The sequence below is a fragment of the Oncorhynchus tshawytscha genome, linkage group LG08 (assembly GCF_018296145.1).
Source record: "Oncorhynchus tshawytscha isolate Ot180627B linkage group LG08, Otsh_v2.0, whole genome shotgun sequence".
Lineage (NCBI taxonomy): Eukaryota > Metazoa > Chordata > Actinopteri > Salmoniformes > Salmonidae > Oncorhynchus > Oncorhynchus tshawytscha.
This window is the reverse complement of record NC_056436.1, coordinates 73945844-73965374: the sequence shown is the minus strand read 5'-3', so window position 1 is coordinate 73965374 and position 19531 is coordinate 73945844. Positions and strand designations below refer to the sequence as shown.

At 44.4% G+C, this 19531-nt stretch overlaps 4 protein-coding genes across 8 annotated transcripts in view; 2 read left to right on the top strand and 2 right to left on the bottom strand.

Moving 5' to 3' along the window:
* Window positions 1-170: 170 nt before the first annotated feature.
* On the bottom strand, window positions 171-3021 carry LOC112255928 (tetratricopeptide repeat protein 9C). 2 transcript variants are annotated; one of them, XM_042325948.1, is made up of 4 exons: window positions 2999-3021; window positions 1240-1589; window positions 923-1105; window positions 171-698 (listed from the first exon to the last, which is right to left on the bottom strand). In XM_042325948.1, the coding sequence occupies exons 1-4, from the start codon at window positions 3019-3021 to the stop codon at window positions 556-558; spliced, it is 699 nt and encodes a 232-aa protein (XP_042181882.1). In that variant the 3' UTR covers window positions 171-555. The 2 variants fall into 2 exon arrangements, with proteins under 2 accessions (XP_042181882.1, XP_024284545.1); XM_024428777.2 differs by lacking the exon at window positions 2999-3021 and adding an exon at window positions 2336-2487.
* A 69-nt stretch (window positions 3022-3090) lies between these two features.
* Window positions 3091-6232, top strand: zgc:153018 (Transmembrane protein 179-like). Its single transcript, XM_024428775.2, has 4 exons — window positions 3091-3598; window positions 3929-4066; window positions 4268-4346; window positions 4705-6232. The coding sequence occupies exons 1-4, from the start codon at window positions 3276-3278 to the stop codon at window positions 4927-4929; spliced, it is 765 nt and encodes a 254-aa protein (XP_024284543.1). The 5' UTR covers window positions 3091-3275; the 3' UTR covers window positions 4930-6232.
* A 309-nt stretch (window positions 6233-6541) lies between these two features.
* si:ch211-107m4.1 (heterogeneous nuclear ribonucleoprotein U-like protein 2) lies at window positions 6542-17598 on the top strand. 2 transcript variants are annotated; one of them, XM_042325943.1, is made up of 13 exons: window positions 6542-7626; window positions 7942-8077; window positions 8192-8271; window positions 8367-8612; window positions 8774-8886; window positions 9073-9336; window positions 9855-9977; window positions 13114-13215; window positions 13476-13644; window positions 13898-14218; window positions 14356-14438; window positions 16928-16994; window positions 17436-17598. In XM_042325943.1, the coding sequence occupies exons 1-13, from the start codon at window positions 6714-6716 to the stop codon at window positions 17447-17449; spliced, it is 2631 nt and encodes an 876-aa protein (XP_042181877.1). In that variant the 5' UTR covers window positions 6542-6713; the 3' UTR covers window positions 17450-17598. The 2 variants fall into 2 exon arrangements, with proteins under 2 accessions (XP_042181877.1, XP_024284539.1); XM_024428771.2 differs by lacking the exon at window positions 17436-17598 and having other exon boundaries at window positions 16928-17349.
* nudt22 (nudix (nucleoside diphosphate linked moiety X)-type motif 22) overlaps window positions 17075-19531 on the bottom strand; it is a 3629-nt gene continuing 1172 nt past the window's right edge. For all 3 annotated transcript variants that reach the window (XM_024428772.2, XM_024428773.2, XM_024428774.2), the window contains exons 2-7: window positions 19379-19475; window positions 18515-19253; window positions 18190-18306; window positions 17929-18026; window positions 17720-17813; window positions 17075-17526 (exon numbers count right to left, since the gene is read on the bottom strand). In XM_024428772.2, coding sequence (XP_024284540.1) covers window positions 17410-17526; window positions 17720-17813; window positions 17929-18026; window positions 18190-18306; window positions 18515-19253; window positions 19379-19464 — 1251 coding nt within the window. In that variant the 5' untranslated portion in view covers window positions 19465-19475 and the 3' untranslated portion in view covers window positions 17075-17409. The remainder of the gene's footprint in view (window positions 17527-17719; window positions 17814-17928; window positions 18027-18189; window positions 18307-18514; window positions 19254-19378; window positions 19476-19531) is intronic.

Here is a 19531-nt window from a genome sequence, read left to right as displayed (position 1 = left end):
AGCAGTAACGCCAGTGTACCACAGCACAGCAGTAGTAACGCCAGTGTACCGCAGCAGTACCGCCAGTGCACCGCAGTAATAACGCCAGTGCACCGCAGCAGCAACGCCAGTGTACCACAGCAGTAGTAACGCCAGTGTACCGCAGCAGTAGTAACGCCAGTGTTCCGCTGTCATTTCAAAAAATATTTATTAAGTTGAATCAAAACATTTTGTACACAAAAAGTAACACGACTGATCATTAGACCAGAAACAACCACATTCAGAAGGCATAATAGGACTTTGAGTTTGAACAGTGCACAAAACAGTCTCTTTAGTACCCTCACTTTGACCTTCAACCCTTTTGAGCCTCCAACGACGTAGCTTCCTGTTGGTCATCAGGCAAATATCTACTCATTATGTGATCAATATATTATGTGATCAATATTAGCCAAGGCCGATTCCCTCTAACATGCTGTAGCTCTTAGGTGTCCAGTCTAGGTTTGTTTCCTCTTTCTCCTCCAGTGCTCTTCTCAATCCTCAGGGTCAAAACAACAGAACATCCCTCCTGATGGGAACTTATTTCTGGGTGACTCCTCCACTGGCCCCCTCCCCTGCTCTCTGACTGGAGGAGAACATGCCTCGGTACAGAGCCTTCTCCTTCTGGTACTCTGTGCTCAGCCTATCCTCTGCTTGCTGCAGGTGCCTCCTCACATTAGTGTCTGTTAAAGAGACACAGTGACAAATAAAGTTATTCAAATATCAGTCAACATTAGGGGAATGGGAATAGCATAGAGACACAAAAATAATACAATATATTGTGATCTACTTCATTCTGTTGGGGAATAGAATAGTATGCCTATAACACGCCCTCACAACTCATCAATAAACTGTTTTGTTTTACTCAAAGGCTGTGGTAGGGAGAGCAGTCAAAAAGCTGAGCTACCATTGGGTTGTCCTTTGCTGGCCTGAGTGAGGTATTGCTTGGCACTCTGTGCGTTTCCCAGCTGCAGAGAGGCCACTCCTGCTCTGTACAGGGCCTTGATGTCACCCGGACGCCACTGCAACACCCGCAAGCTGTACTCCTGGACACGCGTGTAGTCTACACATTCTCTCTGCAACAGACAGGCTAAGAAAGGGGGTGAGACAGAAAAGGGAGAAAAGTCAGTCAAGAAAGAGGGGGGATTGTTTCTTTGTGTTCAGCATTATACATGACTTTAAAAGGGTTATTCACTGCATGCCATGTATCGAGGCCTGTAATACCTGCTAAATTGTTGTAGCAGTCCACCTGTGTGTTCCTAAGTAGTTCTTCCTGTCCTGCGGTGAGTACAGGAGCCTCAGGACCAAACCCCTTCACTGCCGCAGTGACATCAGAGTCTAAACTACGCAGAACGAGCAACGAACGGTGGTAACGTCCAATGGCAGACCGAAGGTTTTTCTCTTTGTAGAATTTGTTCCCCTCCATTTTTAGGTGGATAGCATCTTGGAGCTGGGAGTCTACTTTGGCACATGAGGGGCCAGGACTGGTAGAAGAGCCTGAACAGCTTGCCACTGCAGCCCCGGCCCCCAGATCCATAATCTCACCACCTGGTGGCTCTGGACTCGCCATGGTACTTGATGGCCAGTGGAGATGGGAACATAAGTACAGGAGAAGACATGATATTAGATGACTAGACACATTGTGTTACTTGGGTGGTACACACCAACACTAAATCTTAAGACAAAACTTATCCAATGTCACTAGCCGGCTACCACCCAGTTACTCAACCCTGTACCTTAGAGGCTGCTGCCCTATGTACATAGACATGGAACATTGTTCACTTTAATAATGTTTACATAATGTTTTACTCACTTCATATGTATATACTGTATTCTACTCACTGCCACTCCGAAATTGCTCGTCCTAATATTTATATATTTCTTAATTCTATCGTTTACTTTGAGATTTGTGTGTACTTTTGTGAACTGTTAGATACTAACGTTCCTGCGCTGTTGGAGCTAGGGCCACAAGTATTTCGGTACACCCGCAATATCATCTGCTAAATATGTGTATGTGACCAATAAAACGGGTCATTTCTTATGAATTAAAGAACTGGAGGTGCTATTGCCCTGAAATCTGAAACCTTCCCTTGATGTTAATCAGAATATATTGTAAAAGAAAAATTTCATTTTAACTTATTCACTAAGACGTTATATGGAGTGTCCTACCTAGGTCCTGTACGAGCTAACAAGAAAAAAACGTGTTTTTTTTATGCTAGCTTGCGCGATTGACACGCATGTGAGTGAACAAGATGCAAAGTAACTTCCAATTGACATGGTCATATGTTGACCGTTATAAAAAATTGTAATAGCGACTCACCTTACAGTCTATTGATCTTCACACAAAAGACAAATACAATACTTGAACTTGTCCACCTAGCTAGAGCACATCCAAACAATCACAACATTGGTGTTCAGACAGGTACTTCCTGCTTTTTCTTCTTCTGTGGTGAGAGTAACCCAACCTATTTGACTGCAACGGAACTGATTTTATAGTTTTTTTAGCGCCACCTGCTGTAGTAACATGGACATGACTATGTGATGCATCCATCAATGAAAGAGCGTTCATCAATACTGTAAAGTAAAATGGTGTAATGTTTATGTCATTGGTGAATTAATGAAGAGTCCTAGAAGTTTGTTTGGAACAAATAAATAATTCATAAATTGTAGATGACCTAGGCTGCAGTATGTCTTATTTATATGACATAATCCTATAAATGATTTATAGGACAGACTTTTGCATTGGTCCATTGTTAGGAAGGTTGATCGGATTAATGTTGTCCTACTGACCGACTTTAAATGACAAGAGGTGGGGTTCGGCTTTTGTAACCCCCTTTCGAACCTGGCGTACATTCTGTCCCATGCATCTTACATAACAAAAACAACTAACATATTTGTCGCTATTATGGATAATGATTGATTAAAAAGTACCACGATTAAAAAGTACCACTCAGAGTCAAATAATACATTTGCAAAATGATACCGTTTTGACAGCATTAACTGCATCTCTGATCTAGGAAATGTGTCCAACGCTCCTCCAGTATGTGTCGTATGCAAGTGCGTCACTGGCACATTTGTAAGGGGAAGGGAGTGTTGTAATGCTAGTTTGCGTGCAGGCTGTTCTTTAAATATCCTGTTTTCTTTCAGAAATATGACACATGGTAGTTTAATAATTCAAGATAATACCGAATAAACGGGACGGTACTGCCTGAAGATATCCTGTATTTTGTTAGTTTTGATCGATCTTTTGGATTTAGGATATGGAGCTTGATCGAAGACTGTTGGTGGCTCACTGCGCAGCCCACACCCTGTCAGTACTGGCCGGGTTGATGGTGGTTGTCCCGCTGGCGCTAAACGGCTCAGCTTTCAAAGGGCGTTGTGCGCTTTTCACCACTGGTTCTTGGAGAACGGACAATCGAACCGACATTTCTGTGGAACAGGGTGAGATTTCACACTTGGTGGTACAGCAATGGGGTCCACCGTCTGCATGCCAGTTCGCAACTTTTGTCGGTGTTTTCACGGTGCTGTATGGTGCTGCGCAGGGCTGGCGAAGCATCTTCTATCTCCACGGACGGCTTGACGAGTGAGTAGGCTTTCCATAGGCTTTGAAATAGTTAACCAATAGTACAATAGTACATAAAGTCGGCCTATATATATCGTTGTTTTTTTGTAATATATATATATATATATATATATAAATATTTAAAAAACAACGATACAAATGGAAACATAAATGACATAACTAGCCTGATAATAATAATAATGACCATTATGAAATTTCAAATTGTGCAATGCATTGTTAGTCATATGTGTCATCGGTAACTGCTATTACATAGTTATAACAGTTTACGTCAAATTACAATGTTTTCAGTAGTTCACAGTCACCAATGTTATTACTATGTTTATTTTCCAGCACCTTGTTCTCTGCCTTCCTGACCCTGATCCTGAGCCTGTGTGTGTTGTTCCTATCTGGAGGGGCTAGTGTCACCCTCTCCCTGGGGCTGGCCTCCTGGTGCAACACTGTCACAGACGACAACACCAGACCCTACAGGTAATGTTCATATACTGAGACATATATATCAACAGGTCGTACTTTAGGGTCTTCCAGGCCAGGTAATTTGGTCAGGAAAATCTCTGTGCATCGACCGATGTGTTGCATACATTGCAGTGAGTGTGAGGGTCAAGCTGCAGGGGTTTGACTGTTGCCTTGTTAAATATTGACAGTTTCTTGTCTCTGTCTGTTTGCGTGCAGCTGTGCAGAATCCCAGTCCATCCCCATGTACCTGGATGTAGAGACGTCCTCCTTCTACACTGAGCTCACTCTGGCAGAGGTATGTAGTCCCCCATAGCCGATATCTCATGCCAGTGGGCTTTCCCTGCTCAAAATAGAAATTGTCTGCTTTGCAATAACATGAGTGAGTCAGTGTACTTGTGATTTAGTTTCAGTTTTTTTCTCCCTCTGTGCTCTCTATTTCCCCTTACACCCTCTTCTTCTTCTTCTTCTTGTTATTATTATTGTTGCTGTTATTATTATTGTTATTATGATCATTGTTGTTATTATTATTATTATTATTAGTGTTCTTATTATTATTATTGTGTAATAACTCTCTTTCTCTTTTTGTTTCTCTATTCAATAATACTTATAATATATACTTTAACTGATAATAATCTTTCTCTCTCTCTCTCCAGGTTGCTTTGTGGAGTGTGACAGCATTGTGGCTGACCCACTCCATCCTGTCTTTCATGCGTCTCTACCACTCCCACAGCGAGCACATCAGCGGGCCCTGCCTGCCCAGGGAGAAGGAGCATCTCCTCGGTCACTCTTCCTCCTCCTCAGGCTCATCAGGATCAGACCGGGGCTCACCCTCACCCGCACAACCCCTATCAACAGCACCCAGCATCATCTTTGTCTAAACTCCTAATGCCAATGGAACCCCACGCAGCTACACATTATGAGGGGTGGAAATCTATATGAAACAAAGAAGCTGAGAATGTATTGATTCAAGAGACTGGACTACAGTTTGTAGTTTGATTGAACCCTTGTTTAAACCCATTTGAATTTATATGAGTTCCATCCCTCATAACCCGTCATTACCAACACCCAGTGTTTTTATTGAGCCCCAAGACCTTTGTTCTGCTAAATCTCATCACCACCACCTTTCACCACTTACTGTAGCCTCTTATTTAACAGGGTTCAACCTCCAACCACAAATCGTCATCTACCAATTATTTTTCAGACCAAAGGGGATTCATTGAACGTACGGTTACCAAAAAAGGAATAAATTAAGTAATGCTATTGCATTTATTAATTAGATGTTTAACTAGTACCGTCTTATCTTAGAGTCTTAGACATATGGTTTAATATGTGATCACAATCAGTATGATATAAGTGACATTCATCAGTGCATAGCTCACTAACTTTATAACAAGGTAGCTGACTGACTGACCTGTGCCAAATTAGTTACATATAAATACTAAGTTATTATTTTACAGGGTTGTCTGTTTCAACAAAACATAACCTAAAAGTGTTTGTTCAATATGTATGTCTGTTATATCCAACAGTTCCAAAATTGGCAAATGTACCATTTGCATGTTGTGTGCAATAGCTCTCAAGGCAAAAGTAATTCATTGTTTGAGTAAATGAACATTTGTACTGAGGCGCTTTCATTGAGAAGCAAGAAGCATATAGTATTTTTTTGAAAGAGAGACACTATATTCAAATAGGATCACTGTGTGAGAAAGACACATTAATGTTTTATTGTGTCACAGAATCACTCTCTTCCTCTAGTGAAGGTTGTCGTATGATGCTATTTGTGTAGGTGCAGCTGCTTTCAAGGCATTTGAAGCCTCCAGATTTTTCACAAATATATAGCTTTGATGATAATAGTATCAGAACAAGTATATGTGTGAACTAGGCTGAGCCAAGAAGGTTTAGGGAGGTATAGGATAGAGACAAAATACACTCGGAAAAACACGTATTCCAAATTGTCTTGACCTTCAAACTCTGAACTCTGACCTCAGTAGTCGTGGTGACACACAGATAGCGGAAAAATAAACCGGAAGAGAGATAGACTGTCTATAATCTATTGCATTTTGGAGTATTACTGGCAATATTGATGATGTTTTATACTGGTTATTTATGCTAATGTTTTTATTTTAGCATCCTGTTTGTGTAAATCAAAAAATATCTTCCTATGAATTAAAAAAAAGCGTTTAATTTTGGGAGTTACTATGTTTATAACTTGTTGACATTGCGCTGGGCATGGAACTAGAAGTTGGCCTGTAGTGCTGATTTTAGATCAGTTTTGTTTGTTTCTAGATCATTCGTAGACAAACATTTGAATTGGTTGAGCAACGTCGGCTGATCCTAGATCTGTGCTTATTTGGTGAATAAAGGAAGCGTGATTGGTCAACCCAGTCCATCGGAATGAAACGTGTCTATGGGCGGACCCAATTTACACCAATAGCTGGTAGAGCTTGGATATCAAGGCGGGGTTATTTTCCCTATGGACCAATCAGAGAGTAGAACCGTATATTGAATTTTACAGGACAGCAGTCTCTGGGTGTGTTTTGGTTCGAGCAGTTGCTTTCTTTTGCTAAAGTTTTTATATTTTTTTACTGCAGAACAATCATTTGGAAGCTCATGAGGTAAAGTAACGTTTTTAACTTGATAAAAGCAACGCACATTTCAGTGGAAAATGAAACTGTCAGAAGTCAAAAAACTAAAAGTGGCCAAACTACGAGTCATGCTCAAAGAGCGAGCACTGGACATCAAAGGACTGAAGGCAGAACTCGTTGGGCGTTTGATGTCCGCTTTCGAAGCTGAATTGCAAGCTCCAGAATCAAGCGATCTTGGACAAGACAAAGAAGTCCCTGGTCTTGGAGAAGAGTCGAAGCCACAAGATGACGATTCACCCAGAGCATCCACAGTGTTAGCGATGGAGAGAGAAGTCCCTCTACCGGGCGAGGAGGCGAAAGCCACTGGACACGATGGAGACGTTGCAGGCACCGCAAGTTCAGAGATGATGGTGAGACCTAGAGCTGATTGTTCTCCTATCGGTGCAGACACCGAGGCACCTGCAATTTCAGCAGCCAAACTTGATAACACGTCAACAAGTCAGTTGGAAGACGTGTGTGTAATCAGCACTTTTACCATGAGCCCGTGTGCAAAATCCACGGCAGACAAAGAAGGGTTGATGGAGCAGACCTCGTTAAATCAACAAGTAGAGCAACAGCAACATGTCACCCAAGAAGAGAGCGCTCAAGAACAACCGGGTGAAGGAGAACATTCACGTGGAGTCTCCAAACGGACTGCCACACAGGAAGCAGAGGAGGATAAAACGACATCAAACCAGCTAAACACAACAAGCATGAGCACCAGGCCCATTAAAAACACATTTAATACATCACAGATATCACGGATAGACATCGTGTATCAAGACACAAGTATGTTGGTTGTTGGGCAGTCTAAAGAAGATCATGCAGGATCAGCTGTGCAGAACAGAGTTGAGGAGGAGGACAGTGTTTCCATGGTGGCCCAGAGAGGGAGCAGCACTGCATCCAGCCTCAGCCTGGGATCTGTGGCCAGTGACCAGACCAACCAGGACACCGGTAGATATGATATGACACACACTGAATAATGTCATTATTATTTTTATTGTATCCTTCAGGGTTGGGGTCAACTCCATTTTATTTACAGTCAATTCTAAAAGTGAAGCAAACTCCAATTAAAAACAAATCCTAAATGAAAAGCATTGAAGAGAATTGTAATTTTAGTGTACTTCCTGAATTGACTGGAATTGAAATGGAGTTGACCCCAACCCTGGTATCCATATGTTACAGGTTTATAACCCATCTTGTACATTGGCCTACACTTTTAGAGTAATCAATCAATCAGAATCCCCTCCTTCCCCACTCTCGTTGCAGTGTTTCACATGGACAAAGACGAGGAAAATAGGGCTGGAGGTGGAGGGGAGAAGCGTGGGGTAAAGAGGCCTGCTCAGGGTGAGAGAACCAGAGGCAGGGCCTACTACGAATTCAAGGAGGAGATCCAGTACAACAGGTACCTTTCCTCCATGACTCAAGCTCTGCAGGGTTTTCCGAGTGAGCCTGGGCAAATGATCCTCTACCCACCCGACAGTGTCTTTAAACATGACCAAACTCTCTCTCCACACAGGGCCAAATCCCCACCGCCTCAGCCTGAGAGTAATGGTGTTGATGCCGAGGAAGACGGAGGGCGGGTCAAACTAGACTCCTGTGAGTTTAATTATGAGGGATCACCTCTCTCTCATTGCCCTGGTTGACCAGTGTGGTGTTAATGGTCAGTTGGTCATCCTCTCTAATCTCCACAGACGGCGGTGACCTGCACTTTGAGGTGGGCCGGGACGGCTGCAGCGGCCAGCCAAGGTTCTGGGAGCGTTGCCCTCTCCTGTGGTCTGGATGCAGACTGACACACGGAACTCACCAGGGGAGGGTGTGCTTCGAGGCTATGTTTGAGAAAAAGCTGGTGTCTCCATCACTGGACTCTGAGGACCCTGAGCACCATGGTCTGAGACTGGGCTGGTCAGTGGAGCGTTGGAACTCCAACTTGATGCTCGGTAAGGACCAAACTTTTTTCCCAACAACAAAATGTGCCAATTATGTGGATATGTTCTGGTTATAAATGTCCCATGGTTTAGCAGAGGTACTTCATTGAGTCTTATGAATGAAATGTTTCTGTATGATTTGTGCTGATTTCTCTCTCATTCCCCTCATTCAGGCGACGAGGACTTGTCTTACGGTTACGACGCTAGGGGCAGAAAAGTGACGGCTGGGAAAGAGGAGGAGTTTGGAGAGCCCTTTTCAGAGGGCGATGTCATTGGCTGTTATGCTGTGAGTGACACTAGTTTTTTGTTTTTTTACCCCTCCCTCACTTTCTTGAATGCAGGACATGTTGAAATGCCATTTTAATAATAACAATCCGAATCTAAAAAATACAAACCTTACTATTGAAGTAATCCCTGCCTCGCTTTGTGTTTATGGGTTTGTTCCTGTCTCCCTGCATCTTTCCACCCATAGTCTTTCTCTGAGGAAGGAGTTGAGCTCTCCTTCCATAAGAACGGTCGCCTTATGGGAATGGCGTTCCACCTGAGTCCGGCTGCTCTCTGCGGTTCTGTGCTGTACCCCCACGTCCTCTGCAAAAACACCTCTATCACCCTCAACCTGGACCCCACGTCTCCCCCCTGGTACCCCAGCCCTGCAGGGTACACCCCCCTCTCCTCCCTGCCTGCTGGACAAAGGCTCAGTGCCCCAACCCCACCAACCTCCAAACTGCAGTGTGAGGTGAGAGAGCAGAGCAATGACTGCCAGCACTAACATGAACTCTATTCGCTGGCCTGTGTGCACTTTATTCATGCTATACCCCTCTCTCTCTTCTCTCCACCCTCTCCCTCTTCTCTCTACCCCTCTCCCTCTTCTCTCTACCCCTCTCCCTCTTCTCTCTACCCCTCTCCCTCTTCTCTCTACCCCTCTCCCTCTTCGCTCTACCCCTCTCCCTCCTCTCTCTACCCCTCCTCTCTACCCCTCTCCCTCCTCGCTCTACCCCTCCCCCTCTACCCCTCTCCCACCTTGTTCTACCCCTCCCCCTCTACCCCTCTCCCACCTTGTTCTACCCCTCCTCGCTCTACCCCTCTCCCTCCTCTCTCTACCCCTCCTCGCTCTATCCCTCTCCCTCCTCGCTCTACCCCTCTCCCTCCTCTCTCTACCCCTCCCCCTCTACCCTCTCCCTCCTCTCTCTACCCCTCCTCGCTCTACCCCTCTCCCTCCTCTCTCTACCCCTCTGCCTCCTCTCTCCTCTTCAGGTGTTGATGATGGTGGGTCTGCCAGGGGCAGGTAAGACCCACTGGGCCAGGGCTCACATGAAGCAATACCCAGAGAAGAGATACACCCTGCTGGGCACCGCAGGCCTCCTACCCTGCATGAAGGTCAGACCCCCAGACACACAACTACCCACTATTACAACACTATTATAACACCATTATATCACCATAATAGTATTATAACACTATTATAACACTATAACACATCATTTTTTATTTAACCTTTATTTAACCAGGCACGCCAGTTGAGAACAAGTTCTCATTTACAACTGCGACCTGGCCAAGATAAAGCAAAGCAGTGCAACAAAAACAACAACACAGAGCTACACATGGGATAAACAAACATACAGTCAATAACACAATAGAAAAATCGGTATACAGTGTGTGCAAATGAAGTAGGGAGGTAAAGCAATAAATAAGCCACAGTGGAGAAGTCATTACAATTTAGAAATGAACACTGGAGTGATAGATGTGCAGATGATGATGTGCAAGTAGAAATACTGGTGTGCAAAAGAGCAGAAAAACAAAAACATATGGGGACGAGGTAGGTAGTTGGTTGGGTGGATGGGTGTGTACAGCTGCAGCGATCGGTAAGCTGCTCTGACAGCTGACGCTTAGTTCGGGAGGGAGATATAAGTCTCCAACTTCAGTGATTTTTGCAATTCGTTCCAGTCATTGGCAGCAGAGAACTGGAAGGAAAGGCGGCCAAAGGAGATGTTGGCTTTGGGGGTGACCAGTGCAATGTAGCGCGTGCTACGGGTGGGTGTTGCTATGGTGACCAGTGAGCTGAGATAAGGGGGGCTTTACCTAGCAAAGACTTATAGATGACCTGGAGCCAGTGGGTTTGGCGACGGATATGTAGTGAGGACCAGCCAACGAGAGCACACAGGTCGCAGGGGTGGGTAGTATATGGGGCTTTGGTACAAAACGGATGGCACTGTGATATACTGCATCCAGTTTACTGAGTAGAGTGTTGGAGGCTATTTTGTAAATGACATCGCCCGAAGTCAAGGATCGGTGGGATGGTCAGTTTTATGAGGATATGTTGGCAGCATGAGTGAAGGAGGCTTTGTTGCGAAATAGGAAGACGATTCTAGATTTAACTTTGTATTGGAGATGCTTAATGTGAGTCTGGAAGGAGAGTTTACAGTCTAGCCAGACACCTATGTATTTGTAGTTGTCCACATATTCTAAGTCATAACCGTCTAGAGTAGTGATGCTAGATGGGCGGGCGGGTGCGGGCAGCGATCAGTTGAAGAGCATGCATTTTGTTTTTACTAGCATTTAAGGGCAGTTGGAGGCCACGGGAGCAGTGTTGTATGGCGTTGAAGCTCGTTTGGAGGTTTGTTAACACAGTGTCCAAAGAAGGGCCAGATGTATACAGAATGGTGTCGTCTGCATAGAGGTGGATCAGAGAATCACCAGCAGCAAGAGCGACGTCATTGATGTATACAGAGAAAAGAGTCGGCCCGAGAATTGAACCCTGTGGCACCCCCATAGAGACTGCTAGCTAGAGGTCCGGACAACAGGCACTCCGATTTGACACACTGAGCTCTACCTGAGAAGTAGTTAGTGAACCAGGTGAGGCAGTCATTAGAGAAACCAAGGCTGTTGAGTCTGCCGATAAGAATACGTGATTGACAGAGTTGAAAGCCTTGGCCAGGTCGATGAACACGGCTGCACAGTATTGTCTTGTATTGTTGGCGGTTATGATATCGTTCAGGACTTTGAGCGTGGCTGAGGTGCACCCGTGACGAGCTCGGAAATCAGACTGCGTAGCGGAGAAGGTACGGTGGGATTCGAAATGGTCGGTGATCTGTTTGTTCACTTGGCTTTCGAAGATTTTAGAAAGACAGGGTAGGATAGATATAGGTCTGTATCAGTTTGGGTCTAGAGGGTCTCCCCCTGCGAAGAGGGGAATGACCGCAGCAGCTTTCCAATCTTTAGGAATCTCAGACAATACGAAAGAGAGGTTGAACAGACTAGTAATAGGGGTTGCAACAATGGCGGCGGATAATTTTAGGAAGAGAGGGTCCAGATCGTCTGGCCCTGCTGATTTGTAGGGATCCAGATTTTGCAGCTCTTCAGAACATCAGCTGTCTGGATTTGGGTGATGGGGGAGGGGGGGCTTGGGCCAGTTGCTGTGGGGGGTGCAGACCTGTTGGCCGGGGTTGGGGTAGCCAGGTGGAAAGCGTAGCCAGCCGTAGAGAAATGCTTATTGAAATTCTTGGTTATTGTGGATTTATCGGTGGTGACAGTGTTTCCTAGTCTCAGTGCAGTGGGCAGCTGGGAGGAAGTTCTCTTATTCTCCATGGACTTTACAGTTTCCCAAAACCTTTTGGAATTAGTGCGGCAGGATTCAAATTTCTGTTTGAAAAAGCTAGCCTTTGCTTTCCAAACTGACTGTGTGTATTGGTTCCTGATTTCCCTGAAAAGTTGCAAATTGCAGGGACTATTCGATGCTAGTGCAGTACGCCACAGGGTGTTTTCGTACACCACCATAACACCACTATAACACATAACACTATAACACATTATAACACTATAACACCAATATAACACTATAACACTAACACCATTATAACACTAACACCATAACACTATAACACTATAACACCATTATAACACTATAACACCATTATAACACAACACCATTATAACACATTATAACACTATAACACCATTATAACACTAACACCATTATAACACTAACACCATTATAACAAAACACCATTATAACACCATAATAACACTAACACTATAACACCATTATAACACTAACACTATTCATAGTTTTATTCATCTATTAATTATATCAATTCCAAAGGTGTGTGTCTGTATGTTGTTAGCTGTACCTTTTCCCTACTGTATTTATTTATTTTGCTCCTTTGCACCCCATTATTTCTATCTCTACTTTGCACATTCTTCCACTGCAAATCAACCATTCCAGTGTTTTACTTGCTATATTGTATTTACTTCGCCACCATGGCCTTTTTTTTTGCCTTTACCTCCCTTATCTCACCTCATTTGCTCACATAGTATATAGACTTATTTTTCTACTGTATTATTGACTGTATGTTTGTTTTACTCCATGTGTAACTCTGTGTTGTTATATGTGTCGAACTGCTTTGCTTTATCTTGGCCAGGTCGCAATTGTAAATGAGAACTTGTTCTCAACTTGCCTACCTGGTTAAATAAAGGTGAAATAAAATTTAAAAAACCTGTGTGTTCCTCTCCACAGGGGCAGGGTCGTAGAGAGAGCAGGCTGCAGCAGGCCTCTCAGTGTCTCAGTGAGCTGATCAAGGTTGCGGCTCAAACTCCACGCAACTACATCCTGGACCAGGTAGGTAGCTATTTGATTGGACAGCAAGGGGAGGCAGTGTCTGCTGATTGGCTAGCTCCCTGAAAGAGTGAGGGTATATTAACTGATAGGTTAGGAATCAAATCTGTTCATAATTAAAGGTGATAGTTTAGACAATCTTTCTCTCCTGCCACTACTCTCTTTGTTTCCTCTCCTCCGCCTGCATACCACCAAGCAAAACATATGAATTTGAGTTCTCTGTAAAGATAATTGGACAATAATGTATTGTTGTTTGTCCCCAGCCCAACGTCCACCCCTCAGCTCAGCGCCAGAGGCTGCTGTGGTTCGCGGGTTTCAGGCGGAGGGCGGTGGTGGTGTTCCCATCTAAAGAGGAGTGGAAGAGGCGTCTGCAGGAGCAACAGGAGGAGGAGGGGGACAAGATCCCTGAAACGGATCTCCACAAGGTCAAAGGTCAGGGAAATACAATACAGAAGATAACCAATGAGCAGTGACCTTTTTAAGTATAATTTCGTAAGCATTCACACAATTCAAAAACGTTTATAGAGTCGCAGCATATCAGTCTTTGAGTTGTTCTGAGTTGCATAATTTTCACACAGATTCAGTTTAATGGAGTAACATACTGTGCAAGCCTATACAGTGAAAGGAGAACCTAACTGAAGGTATGGTTGCTTTTGATGCTGTGTTGATGTCCTCTCCTCCCCAGTGAGCTGCACTCTGCCAGAGCAGGGAGACCTGCTGGAGAAGGTGCTGTTTGTGGAGCTAGCCAGAGAGGAAGCACAGGCTCTCTTGGAGGGGTACAAAAAAGAGTCAAAAAGCCTGCTCCCCCCTGTCCCCTCCGCCCCCAAACAACGGAAGAAACCCCGCGTCCGATACAATAACCCCCATAGCCTCGGACTTCAGTCTTATCACCTTAACAAGACCAGATTTGGAAGGATGGCCACGCAAGACTATAACCCCACTAAACCCCTCATCAAGGGCCGGATGGACAGGGGGTACAATCCAGTGGCGGCTGGTGACTTGAGAGGTCAGGGAGAATGATTGATGGGGGGAAAAACTTGAGTGGCGCTATTACTGTGTAATTATTCCTTAATGTGTTTGGTCTGGTAATATGTCACGCCTTGGGGTTCTTCTGGTTATAGTAATAACATTTTTTGTCTGTAGGTTGGGACCGCACATGGTTCAACCAGGAGCAGCCATACCCATATGGTCATCAGCAGTACTGGACACCACAGCAGCTCAGATATGTGAGTCCTCGTCTATCCAATCAACCTCTGATGAACATACTTCACCTTTACATAGTTTCCTTATATTCCGCCTTATTAATTCATACATTTTGGGGATTTTTTATTGATTTAAAATGATTAGTTTATTGGATAGGACAGAAAAAGACTGGAATGATATAGTAGAGAGTTGCTGATATAGCAGATTGGAAACCATGCTGCAGGGGTATATAACCTAGAAGCAGGGGTACATAATCTAGTCGATAATCTAGAGGCAGGTGAAAATAATCTAGAGACAGTGGTATATAACCTACAAGGAGGGGTACATAATCTAGAGGCAAGGGTATATAATCTACAGGATAATATAGGGGCAGGGCTATAGGACCTAGGGGCAGGGCTATAGGACCTAGGGGCAGGGCTATAGGATCTAGGGGCAGGGCTATAGGATCTAGGGGCAGGGCTATAGGACCTAGGGGCAGGGCTATAGGACCTAGGGGCAGGGCTATAGGATCTAGGGGCAGGGCTATAGGATCTAGGGGCAGGGCTATAGGATCTAGGGGCAGGGCTATAGGATCTAGGGGCAGGGCTATAGGATCTAGGGGCAGGGCTATAGGATCTAGGGGCAGGGCTATAGGATCTAGGGGCAGGGCTATAGGATCTAGGGGCAGGGCTATAGGATCTAGGGGCAGGGCTATAGGATCTAGGGGCAGGGCTATAGGATCTTGGGGCAGGGCTATAGGATCTAGGGGCAGGGCTATAGGATCTAGGGGCAGGGCTATAGAACCTAGGCGACACATTTCTGTGATATTTATCTGGCAGGATGAACCGTTCAATGGAGCGAACTACCAGTACCGCAGCCATGACTTTAATCATGAAGCATGCAGGGAGTACAATAGACAGATAAACTACAACATACAGCTAGAATGCTACAGACAGGTAGTGGTACACACGCACACTAACAGGCATGCACATTGGGTATCTGTCAGGGTTTCCATTAGCGGTAATAGCTGGCTTTTGGCAACAAGAAAAGTAATTTTTTAAATGCCGATAAATAAAAATGTCCCCGGCCAATTGTCCAGGAGAAGAAAACAAATCCCATTGCGAAAATGTATTTTAGCCTATTGATTGAAATACCTGTCAATGTAACATGAGAGTTGCTGCTACAGCTCATCAAACAGCTTGTTAATTGCTGCTGGAGTGAAAAGTGCTTTTATAATAAGCCCAATCATTGTGCAACAATTCTAAATGCAATTGCTTGTTGAGAACTGTTTTGATGGCAAAGATTAAAAAGAGCTACTATTTTTATTTCTCAACTGGTAATTGAAGTGTGCTTCCCATTCTCCATTCAAGTGCATAGGCAATTTGGCAGGCTTCACACCACTTTGCAATGAGCTGGAGGCAGTATGTATTTTGAAAACATATACTTAACTGTTTGAAACAGTTAACTGAACATTTTACACTGAGGCATGTCTTACCTTGCTTCAAAGTAGCTTAGCCAAAACCCAATCAAACTATAAAGACTTCCATATGCCATTGAAAACAGTAGCCTATTTAGCTGTTGTTTTTCAAATGTATTTCATTGTCGAGTTAGCCAAAGGCCCAATCCTAGTCCTATTAGCAACCCATGCTAGTTGTTGCATCTTTATCTCAACTCTAACTAAATTTCTAATAGATACGTAATTTCATCCCAGTCTCATGAAAACGCTCTCATGTGCAGTGGCTTTTAATGTTTTTTCCCCGCTAAATTGCAGTTTGGTATGAACATTCACGCGTCGCCTACGGCCTTGAAATAATAGTTGATCAACATTTTAAGCTAATCGTTATCTGTTGCATCAGACTCCTTGCTTTTTAATGTTGTTTTGGATGTATCCTAGGCCTACTGGTTGTATGAATTTCGGATCTGTCGTCCCACAACTGTCCCAGAGTGTTTGGAATGGGCTATTTCTTTCTCGCACAGAATGACTAGCTGACCAATAGAATAGGTTAACGTTTCTACTATGGGGGATAGTAGATTGAGATAGGCTAGTGATGTTGCTGTTCCTTACTGGTCTACTTGGCTGAGGAAAAGTAAATGTGAACAGTTATTCTAACATCTTTAAATTCTGCATCGGAATTCGATAAGGAGCCCATTCTATCCGAGTTTCATGTTCTGTTAAAATGAATTACCATAATCTAAATGTGATTTATTTTATTCTGAGCACCGTGGGTGGTTACGCACACCCAATGCACATGGGACCGGTACATTTCTTAAATGTCTGGTAAATTAAAATACTGGTGGTCAAATGTCCTGCTCCACATTTTTCTGAGACCCTGGTACCGGTGTGTGGGTGCAAAACAGGTAAATGCTATAGACAGGGTAGGATAGAGAGCATACCTGTGTACAGAGCTCAAAGGAAGTGCAGTCCGATTTTGCAGCACCTTAGACAGTCTCACATGTTAAAAGTCTCACAGTCAATGTTTCTGTTAAGGTATGAATGATGTATTCTATTCTCTCTCTCCCCCTCTCTGTTCAGTGGAATCAGAGTTACCAGGACTATTACGGCAACGAGAATCAGGTTTACCAAGACCAGGACTACTATGGTAACAGGAACTACGCTTACGATAGTTACCGTTACCAGGGTTACTGTTAAACATCTAAAGAATTCAGCAAATTCTGCAGGTGGTTTTATAAAGATTTATTATACAGGTTATATCTTACATTATCTTACAGCATTTTTATGCAAAGTTGGGAAATATTGTGCCTCCACCAGGTGCACAAGTGTCAAACATCAAGCAACGTTTGTATGGAGTTATCTTTTTCTGAAATACTGCTGGAACTTTATATTCAGGGAATGTTTCCTCAGACATTTTCATAGCGGGGGGCTTAACTTTCTACAACAGTATTGTCTCTTAAAGCAACAACAACATTAAATCGCTGCTTTTTCGTTGAAGAAAATGTGTATTGTATTAATTTCATCATCTGGAAATTTTATCCGGTGCAGTAGCTGGAGTTTGATCAATTGCCTTTGTCTTCTCGGTCAGGCAGCACTAGTTGATAGAGCAGCACAGCACCCTTGGCTGAAGGACACAACTCCGACCACAGGGGGGTGCTCTGGTCTAGCCGTAGCACCTCCTTCAAATCACAAGACAAACGTTCAGAGATTCATTACACAAGGTGTTAATGTGTAATAAACTGTTTAAACTATTTGTATGACATTGTTCAATATCTATGTTTCAATGATAAACTTTCCATATGCTTTGCTCTGTTCTTAGACATTACATTTTCTTTATTCACAGATAAGTGTAACTGTTGTGGCGCTCCTTACTGTTTGGCTCAAGAACACGATATCTGTAGACTCCTGGGCCTCAATGCCCCCCTGCCAGTAAAGCTCTCGAACTTCTGTGGAAGTCAGTGAACAACTGGGGACAGACAACACAACATAGGAATTGTATAATACTGAATGTCTTATCATTTTGTGGTCAGTTATCAAACATGGGCCTGATAATTTTCTATGATGTCATTTCCTTTGAGTACCTGATGTAGAACTCTGCACTGGGTCTGCCTGCACTGGTGTGATTCAGAGCGATGCCCATCAGTACCGGCTCACCCAGAGAACACAGAGGAACATTTACCTGCAGACAGACAGTGGGGTCGTAATGAAAGGAATGAAGACAAACTTAATGAAAGAGGTGGAGAAATAAAATGATAGATGGAGAGAGAAAGAAAGGGGATAAACAAACAGACTGTCCTTGACCACTCAGTCTCATGGCCAGCAGCTATGTTTCTTTGTCTCACCTCGTCTCTGATCTCAGCGCACACAGAAGAGAACAGCTCTCTGACCACAGCCTCCTCCCTCCACTGCAGCATCTCCACCCTGATCCTGTCCTCTTCATCGAGGCCTTCAAACACAGCCTGGGGGAAAGGGGGAGGAGGCAGCAAAGGTAATTAGATACCATAAGTAAGTTGCCATAAGTATGGCAAACAATGGAAATAGAATGCAGTTCAACAGTCGTTTTGAATAAGTGTCAAAACTTAATCCAACCAACCTCACAAGTATGGAGGATACAATACCACATTTCATACAGTATTGGTTTAACTTTCAACCTCTCTCCTGTCTCACCTTTGGTTCTGGGTGCCCCCCAGGGATGTCCAGCAGCCCCCTTGCCTCCGCTACTTGCTGGCTCCTCCTGATCAGCACCACCTGTCTGTCAGCTGTACACAAGACTCCACCCACCCCCAGCGGCTGGGCCAATAGCGCCAGAGGATCCCCATACTCCACCTCCGCACGCTGGCGTAGCTTCCTTGCTCTCTGAGACCAGTTGGTGCCCAGGAAGTCCCTATAGCAGGTCAGGCCCAACCTCAGGGTCAGGATGGGAGTGGCCCCCTCACCCTTCCCACCCACATTGCTCTGTGGGAAGGGTTGAGCTTCTACTGCACTGCTTCCCACAGCAGGATGTTGGTCTCTGCACCCTGGGGTGGAGGTTTGCGTGTCTCTGAGGTTCCCTTCCCTCTGCTTATAGCTACTCAAATCCTCGTCATTATGCTGTCGTTCGCCTATGACTCTGTCTATTTGATCTCTTTGGTGCCTGAGCACCTCTGCTCTTTCAGAGTCCGCGTTCCCCTTTGTCTCGTGTTGGCCCTCTTCCTCCTGAATGCTACATTGCCTTCCATCTCTGTCTCCTTCTCCATTCATGCAGGGAGGCTGGGGTGTAGGTGGACAGGAGGGCTGGGGTGAGGCCAGACTGAAAGAGTGCAGCCTGAATTTGGCCCCATTGAAAAGCCATGGCTCCATGGTCACCCTCTCTGTCCACACCTCCTCTATGTGACTCTCCAGTGCTGGCTCTGTCTGACGGTTAAATCTTGATGAATAGAGAGAGAGATGGAGTGAGAGGAAAATAGATTCATTGTGTTTGATAACTGGTTTTATAGTTAGACTACTTCTAACAACCAACTATCGATTGAAAGTAATGAATTCTGAATTTACCTGGCAGAAAGCTCCACCTGCACTTGTGGTTCCAGGAGTCCTCCCCAGGCGGTGCAGTGCAACAGCACAGAGACCTCAGGATCCATTCTGATTAAGCCTGATCAAATCGGAATCATATAAATCAGCTCTCATGTTTGTGTAGAATAAATGAAG